We start from the raw sequence: 25,387 nt of genomic DNA on the forward strand, positions 1-25,387 counted from the left end.
ATTCTTCCATTTCTAAAGAATAGAATTTTTTTTCACAAATATTTAGCTGGGATAATAAAGTACTTTGGAACTTCTGAGATGATGGTTTGATTTTTTTCAATACTGTATTTTACCTTTTTATTTGGACATCCTTAGTGTCACATTCAAGAATGTGAGAGCGCAAAGATATAGGTTATAGATAAGGAATATAATGTGAGTCTAGTCAGTCAATCTTTATTGCACACAACAGAAGGTTACTAGTAAAGCCAACATGTTTCAGGGGCTCACCAGTCCTCCTTCTTCAGGGCTTATATGGTAAGTTGACTTGCCCGGGTCAACTGCTCATTTTGTCAAGGGGTGAGTGCGAAGTGTATACTCTCCCGATCCAAGTGTATACTCTTTCAATCCTCCAGAAAATGGTGCTCCCCTGCAGTCCAGCAGTAGACTGTTCCTGGTCTACAGAGCTTGTTCTGGGTGTGATGACGTCAGGAACAGTCCACGAGTCAAGACTGCTGGAGTGTGGGAGTGCAAGTCTTGTGCTAGGTGATCAGAGGATTAGGTAAGTATATTTCCTTTCTCCTCTCCCCTAGAAAAAAAATTAGCTAAAAGTGGCTAAATGGTTAGCACTTCCGCCTGGCAGTACTCGGGTCGTTGGTTCGAATCCCAACCATGGCACCACCTGCCTGGAGTTTGCATGTTCTCCCTGTTCCTGCGTGGGTTTCCTCTGGGTACTCTCCCACACTCCAAAGACATGCTGGTAGGTTAATTGGCTCCTGTCTAAATTGTCCCTAGTATCTGTATGTATGAATGTGAGTTAGGGACCTTAGATTGTACGCCCCTTGAGGGTTAGGTAAAGTGCTGCATAAAAATTGAAGGCACTATATAAGTACCTGTAATAAATAAATAACCCATGCAGTGTGGGCACAGCTCCACTGCATGGGAAAACAATTTTTTCCTGGAGTTGGGCCTTTAGTGATATCTTGAATAGTAGATCAGCAGATCCATTTGGTGCATCATTTAACCATTTCCCATCCGGCCCATGTAAACGGCCAGACGGTGGCAGTGCAGGGGCGGGTTGCCGTTCATAAACGGCGCCCGCCATTTTGGACTATGCGCGCTCCCTGGGAGCACGTGGCACCGCGATCCGGTGCCTGCTGTGTCCTCCGGACACAGCAGAACACCGATCCCTGTACGGGACCTCTGTGTGAGGTCCCGATCATGTGATCACTGATTGGCCAATCAGTGATCACATGAATAGTAGTGAGCAAGATGTCACTTCTGACATCATTGCTTACTACTTGTGAAATCTGTGAATGATCACCGAGGTCACATGGTACAAGGCTATTCACAACAGCCTTGTACCATGTGACAAGCTGTGACCAATCACAGCTCACACAGTATTTCTCAATGGCTGCAAGAATGCAGCCAGAGAGGAAAAATGATTGCGTTTACAGCCTTTATTGGTGTAAAAGCAATCAGTGTAAAAAAAAAAATCTTCATCACCCCCCACAAGTAGTACAGTGTCACTATGGTGACACTGTACTGCTAGGGTGACAGTATGGAAAAAAAACAAACAAATAATAATATAAAAATGTAAAAAAAATTAAATTTTTGGTTATAAACTAATTTAGGTTATTTTTTTTTTTTTACTAAAAAGATAACTGAATACATTTTGGCCAAGATTTATGAAGAAAGATTATTTATTTGCAAAATTTTATAAGAAAAACACTTTTTTCAAAATTTTTAGACTTTTTCATTTATATAGCAAAAAAATAAAAATCCCAGTGGTGAATAAATACCACCAAAATAAAGTTTTACCTGTGTCACAAAAGTGCTAAAAAAATGTCATATGGGTGCAGTGTTGCATGACCGCGCAATTGTCATTCAAAGGGTGATAGCTGAAAGCTGAAAATTGGCCTGGACCGGAAGGAGGTAAAAGTGTCCGGACTGGAAGTGGTCAAACAGGCAAACTATTCCAAATATCACACAGTTATCCCAGCTAGACTTACCACATGGGTCCTGATGAAGGGGGACCAGTGAGCCCCTGACACGCATTTTTTTGGGGGACTGTTATAGGAAATAATGATTTACTGGACCCTCATTTTAAACTTCTCACATTTTTAGATACCTTGGTTGACTAAGACCTACCGCTAAAGTCTTATTCTCCCTGTTTTGGTCCATTGCTCTTCTAAGAGGGCAGCACAGTGGCTAAGTGGTTAGTACTCCTGCCTACCAGTACTAGGGTTGTCTGTTTGAATCCCAACCACGGCACCTCCTGCCTGGAGTTTGCATGTTCTCCCTGTGCCTGCGTGGGTTTCCTCCCACACTCCAAAGACATGCTGGTAGGTTAATTGGCTCCTGTCTAAATTGTCCCTAGTATGTGTATGTATGAATGTGAGTTAGGGACCTTAGATTGTACGCCCCTTGAGGGTTAGGGACTGATGTGAATGTAATATATGTAAAGCGCTGTGTAAATTGATGGCGCTATATAAGTTCCTGTAATAATAAAGCCGGCCATAAATTGATTGAATCTTGGCCGGTTCAGCAGCGACCAGCAGATTCGATCCATGTGTGGGCAGGCTAGTTGTACAGAAGTTGATCGAGTTCAGTACAACCAGCCTGTCGGTTTTTTTTTGCATGTGCTTACTGCCTGCTGCTAGCAGTGATCATTGTGTTCTTCTGGCAGGTAATGCTCCACGCCGACAGAACACAATAGTACTGCAGGAGGGATTCCCCTGAGAATCCAGCAATTTTGTTTCCTGCAACCGATGGTTAGTAATAGCGCTATGACTAAGGCCTGAAGGACGAAACACATTAACATATTTTATCCTGTACTAACAATGTAGCTAATATTGCTCGATTGTGGAAGACACCGAGGTGCCGGTTATCCTATTGTATGTGTTGCAGTGGTGAAGCTGTGGAAATACTGAAGCCTGAACACCGGTCTTCCCTTCTGGTCACGGTTGAGCAGTGTGGATTGGACTTGCTTTGTGAACTGCTTGTTTTGTCCTGGGGTGAGGATAAAACTTATACTCATTTGATCCTTTGTTCCACCAGAAAACGTTGCTCCCCCCACAGTCCAGTGGTGGACTGTTCCTGGTCTATCGAGCCTGCTTTGGGCTTGATGAGGTCAGGAATAGTCCACAACTCAAAACCGCTGGAGCGTAGGGGTGCTGGACTGGTCTTACAGTATCTCCCAGAAATGAGTCCACCTCTCACATTTGTGTCAATATTTGATTCTCTTTTCATGTGACAACACTGAAGAAATGACACTTTGCTACAATGGGACGTAGTCAGTGTACAGATTGTATAACATGTAAATTTGCTGTCCCTTCAAAATAACTCAACACACCGCCATTAATGTCTAAACCGCTGGCAACAAAAGTGAGTCCACCCCTAAGTGACAAGGTCCAAATTGGGCCCAAAGTGTCAATATTTTGTGTGGCCGCCATTATTTTCCAGCACTGCCTTAACCCTCTTGGGCATGGAGTTCACCAGAGCTTCACAGGTGGTCACTGGAGTCCTCTTCCACTCCTCCATGATGACATCACGGAGCTGGTGGATGTTAGAGACCTTGTGCTCCTCCACCTTCTGTCTTCCACTCCTCCATGACGACATCATAGAGCTGGTGGATGTTAGAGACCTTGTGCTCCTCCACCTTCTGTCTTCCACTCCTCCATGACGACATCACAGAGCTGGTGGATATTAGAGACCTTGCGCTCCTCCACCTTCCACTCCTCCATGACGACATCACGGAGCTGGTGGATATTAGAGACCTTCCACTCCTCCATGACGACATCACGGAGCTGGTGGATGTTAGTGACCTTGCGCCCCTCCACCTTCCACTTCTACATGATGACATCACGGAGCTGGTGGATGTTAGAGATCTTGTGCTCCTCCACCTTCCATTTCAGGATGCCCCACAGATGCTCAATAGGGTTTAGGTCTGGAGACATGCTTGGCCAGCCCATCACCTTTACCCTCAGCTTCTTTAACAAGGCAGTGGTTGTCTTGGAGGTTTGTTTGGGGTCGTTATCATGTTGGAATCCTGCCCTGCGGCCCAGTCTCCGAAGGGAGGGGATCATACTCTGCTTCAGTATGTCACAGTACATGTTGGCATTCATGGTTCCCTCAATGAACTGTAGCTCCCCAGTGCCGGCAGTACTCACGCAGCCCCAGACCATGACACTCCCACCACCATGCTTGACTGTAGGTAAGAGACCCTTGTCTTTGTACTCCTCACCTGGTTGCCGCCACACACGCTTGACACCATCTGTACCAAATCAGTTGATGTTGGTGTCATCAGACCACCAGACATGGTTCCAGTAATCCATGTCCTTAGTCTGCTTGTCTTCAGCAAACCGTTTGGGGGCTTTCTTGTGCATCATCTTTAGAAGAGGCTTCCTTCTGGGATGACAGCCATGCAGACCAATTTGATGCAGTGTGCGCCGTATGGTCAGAGCACTGACAGGCTGACCCCCCCCCACCCCTTCAACCTCTGCAGCAATGCTGGTGGCACTCATACGTCTATTTCCCAAAGACAATCTCTGGATATGACGCTGAGCACATGCACTCAACTTCTTTGGTGGACCATGGCGAGGCCTGTTCTGAGTGGAACCTGTCCTGTTAAACAGCTGTATGGTCTTGGCCATCGTACTGCAGCTCAGTTTCAGGGTCTTGCCAATCTTCTTATAGCCTAGGCCATCTTTATGTAGAGTATAGAGGATGTCAGTGACAACAAGTCAGTCCCCCCCCCCCAGTGTCAGAATACCCGCTACAGTCCCGCTATAAATCGCCGATTGCCGCCATTTTTAGTAAGAAAAAAAAAATCCCAGTATCTATACCGCCATTTGTAGATGCTATAACTTTCACATAAACCAATTAATTTACACATATTGGGATTTTTTTTAGCAAAGACACGGAGCAGAATACATTTTGGCCTAAATTTATGATGAAATTTGATATTTTTTATTTTTTTTCTGGACGTTTAATAGCAAAAAGTCAAACATATATTTTTTTCTCAAAATTGTCGGCCTTTTTTTTTTTTTTATAGTGCAAAAACTAAAGAAAAAAAAAAAAAAAAAAAAGCACAGACGATCAAATATCACCAAAAGAAAACTCAATTCGTGGGAAAAAAAAAAAAAAAAAGATGTAAAATTCATTTGGGTGCAGCGTTGCATGACCGCGTAATTGTCAGTTAAAGTAACGCAGCGCCGTAACGCAAAAAAATGGCCTTGTCAGGGAGGGGGCGGGGAATCCTCAGGAGGGCAAGTGGTTAAACAGCACAGTGGCTAAATGGTTAGCACTTCCGCCTGGCAGTACTAGGGTCGTTGGTTCAAATCCCAGCCATGGCATGTTCTCCCTGTGCCTGCGTGGGTTTCCTCTGGGTACTCCGGTTTCCTCCCACACTCCAAAGACATGCTGGAAGGTGAATTGGCTCCTGTCTAAATTGTCCCTAGTATGTGTATGTATGAATGTGAGTTAGGGACCTTAGATTGTACACCCCTTGAGGGTTAGGGACTGATGTGAATGTACAATATATATGTAAAGCACTGCGTAAATTGACGGCGCTATATAAGTACCTGAAATAAATAAAATTCTTCACAACTTTATCCCTGACCTGTCTGGTGTGTTCCTTGGGCTTCATGATGCTGTTTGTTCACTAATGTTCTCTAACAAACCTCTGAGGGCTTCACAGAACAGCTGGATTTATATTGACAATAAATTACACACAGGTGGACTCTATTTACTAATTAGGTGACTTCTGAAGGCAATTGGTTCCACTAGATTTTAGGGGTATCGAAGTAAAGGGGGCTGAATACAAATGCACACCACACTTGTCAGATATTTATTTGTAAAAAATGTTGAAAACCATTTATCATTTTCCTTCACAATTATGTGCCACTTTGTGTTGGTCTATCACAAACAATACATTTACGTTTTTGGTTGTAACATGACAAAATGTGGAAAATTTCAAGGGGTATGAATACTTTTTCAAGGCTCTGTGGGTTTAAGACATTAAAAGAATTGTCCTGGAAACAAAGTGTTGGAATTCCTGATCTGTATACTTGTCCCGGGTCAGACAGCATTGGAGCCAAAGCATTACCAGGTGCAGCAACAGCAGCCACTCCGATTGTGACAGTCCCACTACTGGTACAGTGACACCATAGAAGACCAACATCACTTAGGACAGCTGAAGACCTCCAGTGTGTCTGTACTGGGGCCCATCACATCAAACCCCCCCCCCCCCCCATGTCAGATGTCCCCCTATTACATCAGGGACCCCCCCCACATTGGGGACTCCCCCATCACATCAGAGGTTCCCTCCACCACATCAGAGACCCCCATCACATCAGAGGTTCCCCCCACAACATCAGAGACCCTCATCACATCAGAGGTTCCCCCCACAACATCAGAGACCCCCATCACATCAAACCCCCCCCCATCATGTCAGATGTCCCCCTATTACATCAGGGACCCCCCCATCACATCAGAGGTTCCCCCCACAACATCATGTACCCCACATCACATGTTCCCCCCGCAACATTAAGAGACCCCCATCACACCAGATGCCCACATCAAATAAAAGACCCCCATATTATACCAGAGGTTCCCCATATCACATCAGAGGTTCCCGACCACATCAGAGACCCTCCCATTGCATCAGAGTCCCCCCCCACATCACATCAAGGGCCCCCCATCACAGAGATCCCCCCACAACATCAGAGGCCCCACAATCACATCAAAGACCCCCCCCCCCACAATAGAAATCCAACCTCTTTCCCATCACATCAGCAACATCAGAGGCCCCAGCACAACATCATGGACCCATTATGTCAGACCCCTCCACTACCTCAGGGACCCCCATCACATCAGAGACCCCCCACAACTTCAGGGACCCCCTCCCAAAACATCAAGGACCCCCATCCCACCAGAGACCCCCCCATCACATCAGAGACCCCCTCCTACCACATCATGGGCCCCCCATCACATCAGGCGTTACCCACAAAACTTCAAGGATCACATCACAGGTTCCCCCCATCACATCAGGTACCCCCCATCACATCAGAGGTTCCCCCACATCAGAGACTCCCCCCCCCCCACATCATCAGGGACCCTCCAATCACATTAGTGGTCCCCCGCCCCAGAAGATCAGGAACCCCCATCACATCAGAGGCTCCCCCAATCACAGCAGAGGTCCCCCCTATAACATCAAAGACACCCCATCAAATGAGGGACCCACCATCACATCAGGAACAATCCCATCACATCAGGAACAATCCCATCACATCAGATGTTCACCCCCACATCAGGGACCCCAATCACATCAGAGGTTCACCCCACATCAGGGACCCCAATCACATCAGAGGTTCACCCCACATCAGGGACCCCAATCACATCAGAGGTTCACCCCACATCAGGGACCCCAATCACATCAGAGGTTCACCCCACATCAGGGACCCCAATCACATCAGAAGCTCCCCATCACATCAGAGCCCCCCCATCACATCAGAAGCTCCCCATCACATCAGAGCCCCCCCATCACATCAGAGGTTCACCCCACATCAGGGACCCCAATCACATCAGAGGCTCCCCCCGTCACACTAAGGACCCCCCATCACATCAGCAACATCACAGCCCCCCCCCACAACATCAGAGGTTCCCCGCACAACAGAGACCCCCCCCCCCACAAAATCAGGGACCACCCTTCCCATCACATCAGCAACATCAGAGGTCCCAGCACAAAATCAGGGATTCCCCCCCCCATTACATCAGACCCCCCCATCACATCAGAGACCCCCCCACAACTTCAAGGACCACCATCACATCAGAGACCCCCCCACAACTTCAGGGACCACCATCACATCAGAGACCCCCCACAACTTCAGGGACCACCATCACATCAGAGACCCCCCCACAACTTCAGGGACCACCATCACATCAGAGACCCCCCCCACAACTTCAGGGACCACCATCACATCAGAGACCCCCATCACATCACGGATCCCCCCAAAACTTCAGGGACCCCATCACATCAGAGGTTCCCCCCCACATCAGGGCCCCCCATCACGAATCCCCCCAAAACTTCAGGGACCCCATCACATCAGAGGTTCCCCCCTACATCAGAGACCTTCACATCACCAGCACTCATCCATCACCAGGGTAACGCGGCGACCCCTGTCTAGAGCGGGCGGTACGATCTTGCCAGCTTTCCACTCAATGGTGCCTTTCTTCCGGTCTTCACAATCAACTTTATTTGTAGAATTCACCGACAACACTTCGATGTACGGTGGCTGCAGACAGACAAACCTCGGGATCCATGGCGGCACACCTGAAAAAACGGGTGTATGAGGAGTTCACCAAAGTGGTACAAGTGAGTGAAACATGTCAGAGGAGGGGGGCTGTGTGCCTTCTCTTCCACAGGCAGACGGTACTGTGAGCCGCTCACTTTCTCAGGAAAGGCTGGGGATCAGGTTGAGGCCTACCGGTACATGATGACTAGGAGAAGCCCCCGTTGGTAGTGAGCAGTGTGTGGTAGGACAGGTCTGTGATGATAGAAGACGGTCCTATAGGAGGTGTGTGATCTCTAGGACTGCAGGCCTCTCCACCCACCATCACAGGTCACATATAGGTGGGGGCACCTCTCAGGGACTTCAATGGGGGATCTTCCTGGACTCCTGGGAGTCTCACTCCTCCCGTTACATTTCCTGTAGCACACAGTCAGTATAGGGACACCTGGGATTCTCACTTCTTATGTTACATTCTCCACCGTTGGTCAGAGCTTACACAAGATTAATGACCGTCTCCCCTCCCCCACCTTCAGGGGACATGACTGTGATCCCGGTGTAAGCACCATGCTGGTCTGTATCAGAGCTTACACTGGGAGAATGGCCATCTCCCCCACCTGCAGGAGACATGACTGTGATCTCGGTGTAAGCTTCATGCTGGTCTGTGTCAGAGCTTACACTGGGAGAATGGCTGTCTTCCCCACTGCAGGAGACATGACTGTGATCCCGGGGCAAGCTCCATGCTGGTCTTTGTCAGAGCTTACACTGGGAGAATGGCCATCTCCCCTCCCCCACCTGCAGGAGACATGACTGTGATCTTGGTGTAAGCTCCATGCTGGTCTGTGTTAGAGCTTACACTGGGAGAATGGCCATCTCCCCTCCCCCACCTGCAGGAGACATGACTGTGATCCTGTGGGAAGTTTCATGCTGGTCTGTTTCAGAGCTTACACTGGGAGAATGGCTGTCTCCCTTCCACCTCACCTGCAAGAGACATGACTGATCCCGGGGGAAGTTCCATGCTTGTCTCTGTCAGAGCTTACACTGGGAGAATGGCCGTCTCCCCTCCCCCAATTGCAGGAGACATGACTGTGATCTTGGTGTAAGCTCCATGCTGGTCTGTGTTAGAGCTTACACTGGGAGAATGGCCATCTCCCCTCCCCCACCTGCAGGAGACATGACTGTGATCCTGTGGGAAGTTTCATGCTGGTCTGTTTCAGAGCTTACACTGGGAGAATGGCTGTCTCCCTTCCACCTCACCTGCAAGAGACATGACTGATCCCGGGGGAAGTTCCATGCTTGTCTCTGTCAGAGCTTACACTGGGAGAATGGCCGTCTCCCCTCCCCCAATTGCAGGAGACATGACTGTGATCCTGTGGGAAGTTCCATGCTGGTCTGTTTCAGAGCTTACACTGGGAGAATGGCCGTCTCCCTTCCCCCACATGCAGGAGACATGACTGTGATTCCTGGGCTAGCTCCATGCTGGTCCGTGTCAGAGCTTACACTGGGAGAATGGCCATCTCTCCTCACCCACCTGCAGACTTTCTGAGTCTGGTCCGTGTCAGAGCTTACACAGGATCGGTGACCCATCCCCTCCCCAGTGTGTCAGTGCTTGGGTCTGGTGATTGGTTGCACTGGCCTGAGCCCCGCCCGGTGAAGAGGTGGTAGGAGGTCACTCATTCCCCATGTCTGGATGAAGCTGGTATTTCCGAGGGCTCCGTCAGATGAACAGAATGGCGGGGAGCACAGCAATAATTCTTTTGGTTGCTCGTTAAGGCGGGCGATCCAATCCCGTCCTCTGTGCAGAGGCGTTGTCATGGAGCTGCATGCAGGCCGCCCATAGAACTACAGCAGACATACCAAGAGACCGTCCCCTCCCTGCAATACCCATCCAACATACTGGGCTCTGATCTGTTATCATGGAGTCTCTGATCACTGATTGGACACTGACTGAGAGATACAAAGTAACAACATTACAATGTGCTGACAGCAACAATGTACTTCATGTAATCCTATATCAGGTGATCGGCCCAAAGTCAGCGCCTTCTCCACACCAACTGTCACTTGTAGAACTTACAGACAACCAGCCAGACAGCGGATAATATGCTTCACTTCTACACTTCTTCATCAAAACCTGTTACTACTGTACACAAACAATCACCCCCGGGATCACCCCAATTCCTACCCCTTCACCCCTGGGATCACCCCACTTCATGCCCCTTCACCCCTGGGATCACCCCAATTCCTGCCCCTTCACCCCTGGGATCACCCCACTTCATGCCCCTTTACCCCAGGATCACCCCACTTCATGCCCCTTCACCCCAGGGATCACCCCGATTCCTGCAACTTCACCCCTGGGATCACCCCGATTCCTGCCCCTTCACCCCTGGGATCACCCCGATTCCTGCCCCTTCACCCCTGGGATCACCCCAATTCCTGCCCCTTCACCCCTGGGATCACCCCAATTCCTGCCCCTTCACCCCTGGGATCACCCCGATTCCTGCCCCTTCACCCCAGGATCACCCCGATTCCTGCCCCTTCACCCTGGGATCACCCCGATTCCTGCCCCTTCACCCTAGGATCACCCCGATTCCTGCCCCTTTACCCCGGGATCACCCCGATTCCTGGCCCTTCACCCCGGGATCACCCCGATTCCTGCCCCTTCACCCTGGGATCACCCCGATTCCTGCCCCTTCTCCCTGGGATCACCCCGATTCCTGCCCCTTCACCCTGGGATCACCCCGATTCCTGCCCCTTCACCCTGGGATCACCCTACTTCATGCCCCTTCACCCCTGGGATCACCCTACTTCATGCTCCTTCACCCCTGGGATCACCCCACTTCATGCTCCTTCACCCCTGGGATCACCCCACTTCATGCTCCTTCACCCCTGGGATCACCCCACTTCATGCTCCTTCACCCCTGGGATCACCCCACTTCATGCCCCTTCACCCCTGGGATCACCCCACTTCATGCCCCTTCACCCCTGGGATCACCCCACTTCATGCCCCTTCACCCCGGGATCACCCCGATTCCTGCCCCTTCACCCCGGGATCACCCCGATTCCTGCCCCTTCACACCGGGATCACCCCGATTCCTGCCCCTTCACCCCGGGATCACCCCGATTCCTGCCCCTTCACCCCGGGATCACCCTGATTCCTGCCCCTTCACCCCGGGATCACCCCAGTTCCTGCAACTTCACCCCCGGGATCACCCCAATTCCTGCCCCTTCACCCCCGGGATCACCCCAATTCCTGCCCCTTCACCCCCGGGATCACCCCAATTCCTGCCCCTTCACCCCTGGGATCACCCCAATTCCTGTACTTTCACACCTCATCAGATCACCCCAATTCATCCACCTTCATAGTGCAACCCAGTTCCCGCCCCTTCACCCCTCAGATCACCCCAATTCTTGCCTCTTCACACTCCATGAGATCATCCCAATTCCTGCCCCTTCACCCCACGGATCGCCCCAATTCCTGCCCCTTCACCAATGGGATCACCCCAATTCCTGCCCCTTCACCCCTGGGATCACCCCAATTCCTGCCCCTTCACCCCTGGGATCACCCCAATTCCTGCCCCTTCACTCCTCGGATCACCCCAATTCCTGCACTTTCACAACTCATCAGATCACCCCAATTCATCCACCTTCATAATGCAAACCAGTTCCTGCCCCTTCACTCCTCAGGTCACCCCAATTCCTGCCCTCTTCACCCCTCAGATCACCCCAATTCTTGCCCCTTCACACTCCATGAGATCATCCCAATACCTGCACCTTCACACCTAAGATCAGTCCCAATTCCTGCCCCTTCACCCTTCAGATCACCCCAATTCCTGCCCCTTCACACCTCATCAGATCACCCAAACTCCTCCACCTTCATACTGCAACCCAGTTCCTGCACCTTCACCCCTCAGATCACCCCAATTCCTGCACCTGCAGGCCTCAGGTTATCCCAGAGCCCTGTATACATTAGTTTAGCTCAGGCTGGATATATGTGGGGGAGCACCAATACCTGCCTTTAATTCTCTAGATCATCACTGTGCTCCCTCTGCAGCAAAAGCACTCCTGTCTCTAAGGGCTCGTATACACTAGCATTTGGGGGGGTGCTAAAAAAAAACACAGTTGAGACACGTTTTTACTGCCACCTCCCTCAGCCGCTCCCCCTTAAGCTGCAAAGTCTGAGAGTATACAATTGCTGTGCGGCTGCTGCAAGAATTAAACCCCCTGTCCTGACCACAACCGCACAACCCTTTCATGATGGTCCACAGCCTTGTGCAATGCATGCAGTTGCAGTACCATGGTGCAGCATTTACAAAGTAAAACAGGCAGCAAGGAGGCAACACATCGCTTCTTCACTGCCTATCAAATTCCTCTAAGCGATCTGACCACGGATCGCTCTTCAGAGGCGTGGCGGTGACAACTATTAGTGTAAATCTAGCCTTCTGATCTTCCAAAGTGTCCTCTGTGCAGGAGGGGCGACAGCCAATGGCACTGAAAAAGTCATTGTATGTCAGGGTTTTCTCAACCCTTGTAATACGCTATTAAGAGACATAACCACCTTCTTATCTCTTCTTTCTGCATAGCAGCAGCCGCTTGAGGACATCTCAGCAAAGAAGCTCAGACTGACCAAGCCCAGCAAGTCGGCCGCGCTTCACATCGATCTGTGTAAGGCCACGTCGCCGGCTGACGCTCTGCAGTACCTCTTGCAGTTTGCACGCAAACCCGTGGAGGCAGAGAGCGTGGAAGGAGTGGTGAGGATCCTGCTGGAACATTACTACAAGGTAGGTGGAAGCCATCCGCAGACTCTTCCATTTCTTTCTGGCAGAGCGAACCTACTTATCTCCACGGCTTGGTTTGTAGGAAAATGAGGCCTCTGTGCGTCTGAAGATCGCATCGCTGCTCGGCTTATTATCCAAGACTAAAGGATTCTGTCCGGACTCTGTGGTGGATGATGTGATCAGTTCTGTGCAGAATGAAAGTAAGAAAAGACAAAAACTGCCAATTTATCTGTCACATTTCAAGGCTGTCAGGGAAGACTTTCAAGGAATTATCCATTTTCGTGTCTGATTTTTTCATAGTCTTTCAGAATTTCTGTAGAATTCCAGCCATAAGATCCCCTAGACCTAGTTTTGAAGGGGGGGGTCAGTGTTGATGTCTGCTTTTTTTTTTTTTTTTTTGCTAGAAAATTACATAGAACCCCCAAACATTTTGTGTGTGTGTGTGTGTGTGTGTGTGTGTAAATATACAGTGGGGATCAAAAGTTTGGGCACCCCAGCTAAAAATTTGTATTAATGTGCATAAAGAAGCCAAGGAAAGATGGAAAAATCTCCAAAAGGCATCAAATTACAGATTAGACATTCTTATAATATGTCAACAAAAGTTAGATTTTATTTCCATCATTTACACTTTCAAAATAACAGAAAACAAAAAAATGGCGTCTGCAAAAGTTTGGGCACCCTGCAGAATTTATAGCATGCACTGCCCCCTTTGCAAAGCTGAGACCTGCCAGTGTCATGGATTGTTCTCAATCATCGTCTGGGAAGACCAGGTGATGTCACTCTCAAAGGATTTAAATGCCCAGACTCATCTGACCTTGCCCCAACAATCAGCACCATGGGTTCTTCTAAGCAGTTGTCTAGAAAACTGAAAATAGTTGACGCTCGCAAAGCTGGAGAAGGCTATAAGAAGATAGCAAAGCGTTTTCAGATGTCAATATCCTCTGTTCGGAATGTAATTAAGAAATGGCAGTCATCAGAAACAGTGGAAGTTAAAGCAAGATCTGGAAGACCAAGAAAAATATCAGACAGAACAGCTCGCAGGATTGTTAGAAAAACAATTCAAAACCCACGTTTGACTGCACGATCCCTCCAGAAAGATCTGGCCGACACTGGAGTTGTGGTACACTATTCCACTATAAAGAGATACTTGTACAAATATGGTCTTCATGGAAGAGTCATCAGAAGAAAACCTCTTCTACGTCCTCACCACAGAAATCATCGTTTGAACTTTGCAAATGAACATATAGACAAGCCTGATGCATTTTGGAAACAAGTTCTATGGACCGATGAGGTTAAAATTGAACTTTTTGGCCGGAATGAGCAAAGGTACGTTTGGAGAAGAAGGGGCACAGAATTTAATGAAAAGAACCTCTGTCCAACTGTTAAGCATGGGGTTGGATCAATCATGCTTTGGGGTTGTGTTGCAGCCAGTGGCACAGAGACCATCTCACGAGTAGAAGGAAAAATGGATTCAATAAAATTTCAGCAAATTTTGGATGGTAACTTGATGCCATCTGTGAAAAAGCTGAAGTTAAAGAGAGGATGGCTTCTACAAATGGATAATGATCCTAAACACACCTCGAAATCCACGGGGGATTACATCAAGAGGCGTAAACTGAAGGTTTTGCCATGGCCTTCACAATCTCCTGACCTCAACATAATTGAAAATCTATGGATAGACCTTAAAAGAGCAGGGCGTGACAGACAGCCCAGAAATCTCAAAGAACTGGAAGACTTTTGTAAGGAAGAATGGGCAAAGATACCTCAAACAAGAATTGAAAGACTCTTGGCTGGCTACAAAAAGCGTTTACAAGCTGTGATACTTGCCAAAGGGGGCAGTACAAGATATTAACTCTCCAGGGTGCCCAAACTTTTGCAGACGCCATTTTTTTGTTTTCGGTTATTTTGAAAGTGTAAATGATGGAAATAAAATCTAACTTTTGTTGACATATTATAATAATGTCTAATCTGTAATTTGATGCCTTTTGGAGATTTTTCCATCTTTCCTTGGCTTCTTTATGCACATTAATACAAATTTTTAGCTGGGGTGCCCAAACTTTCGATCCCCACTGTATGTATATGTGTGTGTGTGTGTATATTACACATTATCTTACAGAAGTGAGTCCACCCCTCAGATTTTTGTAAATATTTGATTCTCTCTTTTCATGTGACAACACTAAAGAAATGACACTTTGCTACAATGTGACCAGAGTGACTTTGGCTGGGAGGCCCATGGAGCACAGCCCCCTTTTGAGGGGTGACAAAGTGACAAAGAAGCTGAGGGTGAAGACGATGGACTGGATGGACTGGCCAAGCATGTCTCCAGACCTAAACCCTATTGAGCATCTGTGGGGCATCCTCAAACGGAAGGTGGAGGAGCACAAGGTCTCTAACATCCACCAGCTCCGTGATGTCATCATGGAGGAGTGGAAGAGGACTCCAGTGGCAACCTGTGAAGCTCTGGTGACCTCCATGCCCAAGACGGTTAAGGCAGTGTTGGAAAATAATGGCGGCCACACAAAATATTGACACTTTGGGCCCAATTTGGACCTTGTCACTTAGGGGTGGACTCACTTTTGTTGCCAGCGGTTTAGACATTAATGGGTGTGTGTTGAGTTATTTTGAGGGGATGGCAAATTTACATGTTATACAAGCTGTACACTGACTACGTCACATTGTAGCAAAGTGTCATTTCTTCAGTGTTGTCACATGAAAAGATAGAATCAAATATTTACAGAAATGTGAGGGGTGGACTCACTTCTGGGAGGTATATGTGTGTGTGTGTGTGTGTGTATGTATATATATATATATATATATATATATATTATTAGCAGAGGCTCTATTGAATACAATGGTGGGTTTTGCCATCTTTATTGTCACACAGTATTTGCGCAGCGGTTTTTCAAAGACTATTTGCCAAACCGATAATAATGGGATACAAGAATCCGGTGAATAAAGGCAAGTGAGGGTTACATTCGTAGAACATAAGGTGTGGCTTTTGATGACATTAGTATGGGCAGATCAGTCAAGCAGAAAATACATAAGTCGAGGAGCATATAACGAGAGGAGGGGATGTCCCCACGGCAGGGAAAAGCAGATACATCGTTAGGGAAGGGCACACACATCACCCCGTGGACATTGCAGAGGCCATGGAGGACTCTACCCTGTCATATTTCCTAGGACAGCCTCTGTTGATGTCGGTGTCTTTATATTGTGGTAAGCTGGCATTGACCAGTTGTTTTCAGAACATGAGGGAAGGGAGAGTGGGCTTTTTCCATTGTAATGCTATGGCCTTTCTCTCATAGAACAAGAGCAGGTTAGGCAGGGTTTGTTCTGCCATTGTAGGCAGAAGATTTTCCATCAGACAAGATGTAAACCATTACACAGTGAGTGTGTGAAACAATACAATTTTATTATTCAGAATATAAATGCATAAAATTGCCAATCAATACACAGAAAACACCATTATCCATCTCCTCAACCCAAACGTTGTCAGTTTCACCATTAACCACTTGCTGACCGCAGATAGCAAAATGACGGCTTCTCTGTGGCCGGCCAGTTCTGGGAGGGTGTCATATGACGTCTTTCCAGAACGTGTCCTCCCGTGTGCCCCCAAGGATCTCCGTGATCGCTGTGTCCCATGGACACAGATGATCACGTGATGTGGTAAAAGGCCAATCACAGCGTCCTTTTACCACGTGATCAGCTGTGTCCAATGACAAAGCAAATCACCGGTAAATGCAGTTGCTGGTTATTGCCTGCACTTTCCTCACACTGTCACAGCGTGAGGAAAGCACTGCCGATAACCGGCAATTGTCAGAGGAGGGATTGGCACTGATGATCAGTGCCCTGATGATCGGTGCCCATCAGTGCTGCCCAGCAGTGCCCAGCAGTGCCATCAGTCAGTGCCCATTATTGTTGCATATCAGTGCCAGCTCATCAGTTGTGCCCATCAGTGCCACCCACCTGTGCTCATCAGTGCTGCCCAGCAGTGCCGCCAGTCAGTGCCCAGCAGTGCCATCAGTGAGTGCCAAATCAGTGCCCATTATTGTTGCATATCAGTGCCAGCTCATCAGTTGTGCCCATCAGTGCAGCTTTATCAACGCACATCAGTGAAGGAGAAAAATTACCTGCAAAATTTTATAATAGAAACAAAAAAAAATTTAAGAAAAAAATTTTTTTTCATAATTTTTGCTCTTTTTTTTTTTTTTTGTTTATAGCACAAAAAATAAAACACCCAGCAGCAAGTACATACCACCAAAAGAAAGCTCTTCTTTTTTTTGTAAAAAAATTTATAAAAATTTCATATGGGTGCAGTGTTGCATGACTGTGCAATTGTCACACAAAATGCGACAGCGCTGAAAGCTGAAAATTTGGTCTGGGCAGGAAGGGGGTATAAAAGCCCTGTAGGCAAGGGGTTAATACATATATATATATATATATATGATGTCATGGTTTGGCCTTTTTAGCACGGCAGCGACGTCCACCGGTCATCTGCTGGGCTGTTTATAAACACCGTCTGGGCTAACAACCACGGGATATTTTAGCATGGATTATTATCTTGACAAAAACTTGTAGCTTTGATATCCAATGATTCCTAGATGGATATATGTGAGACATAAACTCCAAGTAGTACTGCTGGGGTACTATTTTTAGAAAAAAATCCTATTTAGGATATGATGGTATATCTAGTCCCACAGCATGAGACGCCGGACAAAATGCAAATTAGAGGTATGCAAAGCAGGCAACCGTTGGGATAGGTATGGATAGGTAGGTAATCGCAGCAAAATAGTAACGGCATAAGTTCATACAGGCGGCAGGACTTGATGATGAGCACAGGCAGTAGGGTATACGGTCATTATAGCAAGGCAGTCAAGCCAATATAAACAGCTGTGAATGCTGACAGGGCTTTGCCACTCGCCATCGAGCCGGAACCTAAATTCCACTTCGCTCACCCTTTCTGCTGATGACGTTCAGTCCTTTGTGGAAATGCCGTGTTGTGCAAGGTGCTTGTGAAAGTTCGTCAGTAGCCTTCCCATCCAGGGAATGTAACTGTCGTGGTACGCCACTGTGCCGCTAACCGTGGTGATTGGACCGCACATATTTAGTTTAGCGGATTCCTAGTTTATTCATAACTTCTCTTCTCATTCTTTATTAACCTCCCTGGTGGTATTCCCGGGTGTAGCTCGGGGTAAAGTTTCAGCACCACAAGCGGTAACCCCGAGCTACACTTGGGAATACACTGCAGCGCTGCTCCGGGATCTATTCTTCTCTTACCTTGTCCTTCGCTCCCGCGATGTCCTCCGGCCAATGCCAGCATCTGTCTTCCGGGTTCCGTTCCCTGCGACGTCGGGACGTACGGGGGACGGAACTGGCGGGAAATTAAAAAATGTCAAAAAGTGACATTCACTAAAATCACATAGTAAAACATTCCTGTATCAAACCATTTCACATACATTTTGTCCCGAGTGCTTTGTCCGGCGCCCTGCCTGCATTTTTACTGTTCTTTCTGCCTGGAAACTGAGAAACGTCCATGGCGTCCAAAAAGCGTCCCTTTAGGTCAAAATTGGCTTTAGACCGGCTAGAGAACAGCGATAGTAAATCAGAACCACTTGCAGAATTGAGTGATAATGATTCGTGGGGGAAATTCGTCATCAGACACTGAAAACGATTTTGCGACTTTGCTCAGCGATGTGCGAACTTGGCGCTATATTTCAAATTTCAGTGTTTTTGGTTTGATTGGATTATTGAATTACATTTATTATTATTATTATTTATTAAATTATAATTTATCATTTCGTGTTTCAAATTTTAACATACCCGGGATGTTTACTAGGCTCTTGTTCGGACAGATTACAGTGAGTTATTTCTAAAAATTACAGGCCTACAATAAAAAAACGACATATTTCCATGCAAAAAAAATGTACCGCTTTGAGCACAGAAATATGGACATAATCAGACTGCTAGGGCGGTTAATATAGAAGATTTGTTAATCAGGCCCAGAATACACACATGCATTGAAGGTTGGAGAGGAACACTTGAAATCAATATATTTATCAGGGTCAACACTCTTCCCCCCCCCCCCCCCCTTCTTCCCCTTCCCCTACGCCTTTCTCATGCTTCTAGCCGCAGACAGTAAATGAGAAGGTGAGCAGCACTGGAACAGAAGGACCGGATATACTATGAATACCCTGTGTACTTCAAAGAGGATTTTTTTAAAGCACATGTAGGACTCCACATTTCCCCAGCTGGTTAAAGCGGAGTTCTACCTGGGAAAAAAAAAAAGTCAGCAGCTACAAAAACTGTATCTGCTGACTTTGAAAATACAGCCACTTACCTGTCCCTCGGTCCAGCAGTGTCCTCACCACGGCTGGTTTCACCGGCCGTCTTCTCTCCCTGGTGCCGGCATCTTCAGTGTGGACACCCGGCTGTGACAACTTGCGGCTTCACAGCCGGGTGTCCACTGCGCCAGCACGGGAATGGCTACACTTTGTGAATGGCCCCGTAGTCTTCTGGGACCTGTCACGTGTCCCAGAAGACTACGGGGAAGGAGGTGGGAGGACAACTTCTGCTTCCGATCACCTAGGCCAGGGGTAGGCAACCTGCGGCTCTCTAGCTGTTGTGGAACTACATTTCCCATGAGGCATTGCAAAGATTACAAAACTGACAGTTACAGCTATGACTTGCAGAGGCATGATGGAACTTGTAGTCCTGCGGCTCTCAGGTTGCCTACCCCTGGCCTAGGCAATCGCAGCGGAAGTGGGAGCGGGTACCTGTCAAATTCGGATACCTGTTCCCCAAAGGTGCCAAAGACTTAAAGTGGAACTTCCCCTTTTGGGTGGAGCTCCGCTTTAAATAGGTCCTTTTTTCACTGATTTCACTCGTGACCACTATTGTCCTCATTGATAAGAGATCAGGATTTTATATGGAGGAAATGTGAGTTTTTTTGTTTTTTTTTTCTTTACATTGCAAAAATAACTCCACATATTCCAAATGTTCATGGATGCTGTTTGTGTTCCTCCATAGAGTCCCACCAGGTTCTGGCACAACTTCTGGACACTTTGCTGGAAATTGGAATTAAGTTACAAGACAGTGTCACTCTCCAGACCAGACTGGTAGATTTAGCCTACAAGGTAATAAGAACTGAAGTGATATGTGCACATGACAGTCGGTACAATAATTTCATTTTTTTTTTTTTTTGCTTTGAGATGAGGACATCCAATATCATCCAGCTCTCTTTTCCCTACCCTTACTGTTCTTGGTCCTTTACTTGAATTAATTGGATTACAGTTCTTGTAATTGAGGAAGCTCAGCATTACTGGGTGGTCTACATGTCAAAGAAGCCTGTTGGACCCTTGTGGGATTTTCCTTCCTTTTCTCTCCTTATTGGACAATTTACCCGTTATGTTTATTACACTGACAAATGAAAATTTTGGATGTTCCTGCACTTTCAAATCTCATGCAAGTGGCCACCAAGAAACGTTCAAAGCGTGAATCTCCCCAGAAAAACAGACAAATCAAAACCGGACAAATGTTCCAACAGTTCCCTGCTTTTTGAAATTTAAAACAACATCAAATTTGGTTTAGATACATTGTAAAGCCCAACTGGCAGTGTTGATTGCCACTTTAAACAAGCTGCTAGCAAGCTTCAGCACTTTTTGAAATTTGTTTGAAGCCTGCTAGCAGCTTGCTTAAAGTAGAACTTTTTTTGTTTTGGATAGAATAAGGGAGGTTTATAACCCCCTGTCTGATTTTTGTTCCCCATCTGTGTCCCATTAGGGAGATTTCCCTTCACTTCATGTCCCACAACCAAACGGGAAGTGAGGAAAAAATCCCTGCAAATTAGGAGAATTTTTTTGGGACCCCTAGGTTACTATAACTAGTGTCCCCATTGGAAGATTTTCTTTTGCTTTTATTTTTATTTATTTCAGGTACTTATATAGCGCCGTAAATTTACAAAGCACTTTACATATATATTGTACATTCACATCAGTCCCTAACCCTCAAGGGGCGTACAATCTAAGGTCCCTAATTTACATTCATACATACACATACTAGGGACAATTTAGACAGGATCCAATAAACCTACCAGCATGTCTTTGGAGTGTGGGAGGAAAGCAGAGGAAACCCACGCAGGCACAGGGAGAACATGCAAACTCCAGGCAGGAGTGGTTGCCGTGGCTGGGATTCGAACCAACGACTCTATTACTGCCAGGCGGAAGTGCTAACCTTTTTGCCACCGTGCTGCTTTCAAAGGTAATGGTAAACAGAACAAATAGAGAGGGTGAATCTCCTTAACAAGGGCACAGACAGCAATAAAAACTGACAAACCTTCTAATTCCTTTGTACTCTAAAGGCAAAACCTCCTTTTTTTTTTTTTTTTTTTTTTTTTTCTTCTTCAGTTTTTGCATACCTATACTTAGGGAGGCAATCAACACTCCCATTAGGGTCTGTGTTCAACATTTACAATCTGGAGCTGAATGATACTTCAAAAGCTTCAATACAACTTGCTGAAAGCTCTGTAAATGCTTTGTCAAAGCTTGCTGTTCACATTACTCTCAAACAAGTTGAAGGTTGTGTGTAACAGGCCTTAAAATGTATGTAAACCTTGAAATAAGGGCACACCCTGCACCTGATCCAGGTTCTGTTGTTTTGTGCCATTTAGTTGGCACTTTTTTGGTTAGCACTTCCTACGCCTAGGATGGCAACGCCGCTCTTTATTTGGCCAAGGGGGAAGAGCCAGGAGCGCCGGCGGGGGACAGGAGAAGAAGAGTATCTGGGCTGCTGTGTGCAAAACCATTACACGGAGCAGGTAAGTATAACATATTTGTTTTAATTAAGAAGAAAAACAAACCTTTAGTATCATTTTTAAGATTTGCTATGGTAAATGGGAACATCTAGAAGTGCTCATTTGTTCATTGTGCCTAAGCAGTGTCCTGACAAACATGCAAATACCCTCAAAAGTACAGCGCAATCATTTGTGCAACTTCGAATAATCCAATCATTGATCTAGTGCGAACAACAAAAAATGACCATTCTATAATTATGTGGAAAAAAAAACAAATTCTAACTTGTCTACACATACACTATATTGCCGAAAGTAGTGAGACACCCCTCCAAATCATGTGATTCAGGTGTTCCAATCCCCTCCATGGACACAGGTGTATACAATCAAGCCCCTAGGCATGCAGACTGCTTCTACAAACATCTGTGAAAGAATGGGTCGCTCTCAGGAGCTCAGTGACTCCAAGCGTGGTCCCGTGATAGGTTGTCACCTGTGCAATAAGTCCATCCGTGACATTTCCTGGCTACTAAATATTCCACGGTCAACTGTTAGTGGGATTATAACAAAGTGGAAGCAACTGGGAACAACAGCAACTCATCCACCAAATGGTAGGTCACGTCACATGACAGAGCGGGGTCAGCGCATGCTGAAGCGCACAGTGCGCAGAAGTCGCCAACTGTCTGCAGAGTCAATAGCTAAAGACCTCCAAATTTTGGTGTGGCCTTCAGATTAGCACAACAACAGTGTGTAGAGAGCTTCATGGAATGGGTTTTCATGGCCGAGCAGCTGCACCCAAGCCTTACATCACCAAGTGCAATGCAAAGTGTCGGATGGCGTGGTGTAAAGCACACCGCCACTGAACTCTAGATCAGTGAAGCCGCGTTTTCTGGAGTGACCAATCACACTTCTCTGTCTGGCAATAAGATGGACGTGTCTGGGTTTGGCGGTTGCCAGGAGAACGGTACTTGCCTGACTGCATTGTGCCAAGTGTAAAGTTTGGTGGAGGGGGGATTATGGTGTGGGGTTGTTCTTCAGGGGTTGGGCTTGGCCCCCTAGTTCCAGTGAAGGGAACTCTTAAGGCATCAGCATACCAAGACATTTTGGACAATTTCATGCTCCCAACTTTGTGGGAAGAGTTTGGGGATTGCCCCTTCCTGCTCCAACATGACTGCGCACCAGTGCACAAAGCAAGGTCCATAAAGACACGGATGAGTGAGTTTGGGGTGGAGGAACTTGACTGGCCTGCACAGAGTCCTGACCTCAGCCCCATAGAACACCTTTGGGATGAATTAGAGCGGAGACTGCGAGCCAGGCCTCCTCCCCCGACATCAGTGCCTGACCTCACAAATGTGCTTCTGGAAGAATGGTCCAACCTTCCCATAGACACCCTCCTAAACCTTGTGGACGGCCTTCCCAGAAGAGTTGAAGCTGTTATAGCTGCAAAGGGCGGGGCCAACTCAATATTGAACCCTACGGACTAAGACTGGGAGGCCATTAAAGTTCATGTGCGTGGAAAGGCAGGCGGCCCAATACTTTTGGCAATATAGTATAGGTTAATAATTATAGATTTATATTTAATTGGAGAATAAGGTTATCATTTTTTGTTGTTTGCACTTTATCAAGGACAAGTGTCAGAAATAGTTGCTAGTCACTTTGGGTGGGGGGCCCATGGAACCCAGCTCACTTTGGAGGGGTGGGGAGACCCCTGTCTCAGCTCCCCAGATCCCTATTATGTTTAAGTCACCCTGTGCCTGTTAGGGGTACAGGGTGAAATGTCCTAATATTGGGGTGGGGGGTTGTTCATTGTTTAATGCCATGTGGTTGTGTCCCATTGTTCTATTGTGTGTCTTGCTTGGGAGAAAACTATTATGGGATGTATGTGTTTGTGTATTGGCTTGGTGGGGGGTGTCTGCTGATGTCTCTTGTTGCTAGATGTGGTTTTCCCCACCCTGTGTCATTATGCAGGGAGGGGGGAATTGTTCCCTGAATGTATATATCTTATATCTGTGTTAAAATACAGTAGTCTATTTCCTGGTTTTACTTCGAGTGGTGTCTGTGGTCGGACAGGGAAGCGGTAGTCTAACGGAAATACCCAAGTGCAGTCGGGGTCCGGTTCCATTACGGTTTGGTTCCTTCTGGAAAAAAAAAGCCGTGCATTTCTTGGTATGCAAGGGTGCCTAGGCACTCCTGTACCTACAGCCTTGTAGTTGGATGTCTACAGTGTGAGATCTAAGGCACAGCTGCCTATAACTGCTAGTGCATGCAGTGAGGATTGTTGATGTCACTACTGTGTTGCTCACTGCTGGAGCCCTACCTCTACCAAGATGGCCAACTCCACATAGAGACATAGTGCAGAACAAGACATGGGACATTGGTAATGGGGGAAACGATCAGCTGAAGGGAGACCACAGGCACAGGTGAGCAGTCCTTTGTCTTTGCCTGCATTTTCTGGGCACAGCTTCCAGAGCTCAGTTCCTCTTTAAAATGATACTAAAGTCCTGTTTTTTTTTTTTGTTTTTGTTTTTTTTAATAACGGACATGTCATACTTACCTGCTCTGTGCAGTGGTTTTGCACAGAGCAGCCCGGATCGTCCTCTTCTCTGGTTCCACACCGGCGCTCCCTCCTGTTAGGTGCTCCCAGAGTAAGCAGCTTGTTATGGGGGCACCTGAGCACTCGCACTTCCGAGTCTATTTGCACACAGAGCCGAGACTCCGCTGCGCCCCCCTTCCTCTCCTGATTTGCTCACTGGCTGTGATTGACAGCAGCAGGAGCCAATAGCTTCCGCTGCTGCCTCAGTCAAACAAGAGGAAGAGTCCCCAGAGAACCAAGGCTCTCGTGTACATCGTTGGATTGGGATGGGGCTTCTACACACAAGGTTTGTTTACCTTCAGGGATACAATACATGAAAGTAAAAAGCTCCTTTTAGAACCACTTCAACCTCCCTGGCAGTATTCCCGAGTGTAGCTCGGGGTAAAGTTTCAGTACCGGAAGCGGTAACCCCGAGCTACACTCGGGAATACAGTGAGGAACAGAAGTATTTGAACACCATGCGATTTTGCAACTTCTCCCACTTAGAAATCATGGAGGGGTCTGAAATTCACATTGTAGGTGCATTCCCACTCTGAGAGACAGAATTAAAAAAAACATTCAGGAAATCACATTGTATGATTTGTAAAGAATGTATTTGTCTTGCACTGCTGAACAGAAGTATTTGAACACCTGAGAAAATCAGTGTTAATATTTGGTACAGAAGCCTTTGTTTGCAATTACAGAGGTCAGACGTTTCCTGTAGTCCTTGACCAGGTTTGCACTGCAACAGGGATTTTGGCCCACTCCTCCACACAGATCTCCTCTAGATCTGTCAGGTTTCGGGGCTGTCGCTGAGCAACACGGAGTTTCAGCTCCTTCCAAAGATGTTCTATTGGATTTAGGTCTGGAGACTGGCTAGGCCACTCCAGAACCTTGATATGCTTCTTACGGAGCCACTCCTTGGTTATCCTGGCTGTGTGCTTCGGGTCGTTGTCATGTTGGAAGACCCAGCCACGACCCATCTTCAATG

General features: G+C 47.2%; 1 protein-coding gene across 2 annotated transcripts in view; it reads left to right on the plus strand.

Annotated features, from left to right (window-relative positions):
• The first annotated feature begins 8,156 nt into the window (after positions 1-8,156).
• Positions 8,157-25,387, plus strand: part of INTS4 (integrator complex subunit 4) — an 87,267-nt gene continuing 70,036 nt past the window's right edge. The window contains exons 1-4 of one of the 2 annotated variants that reach the window (XM_089656472.1): positions 8,157-8,353; positions 12,848-13,045; positions 13,125-13,242; positions 20,069-20,175. In XM_089656472.1, the coding sequence (XP_089512598.1) occupies positions 8,300-8,353; positions 12,848-13,045; positions 13,125-13,242; positions 20,069-20,175 (477 nt within the window). In that variant the 5' untranslated portion in view covers positions 8,157-8,299. The remainder of the gene's footprint in view (positions 8,354-12,847; positions 13,046-13,124; positions 13,243-20,068; positions 20,176-25,387) is intronic. The other variant, XM_089656473.1, reaches the window with a different exon arrangement.

This window comes from Staurois parvus, unplaced genomic scaffold, assembly GCF_062004578.1.
Source record: "Staurois parvus isolate SC_StPar_1 unplaced genomic scaffold, SC_StPar_1.0 ptg000909l, whole genome shotgun sequence".
Classification (NCBI taxonomy): domain Eukaryota; kingdom Metazoa; phylum Chordata; class Amphibia; order Anura; family Ranidae; genus Staurois; species Staurois parvus.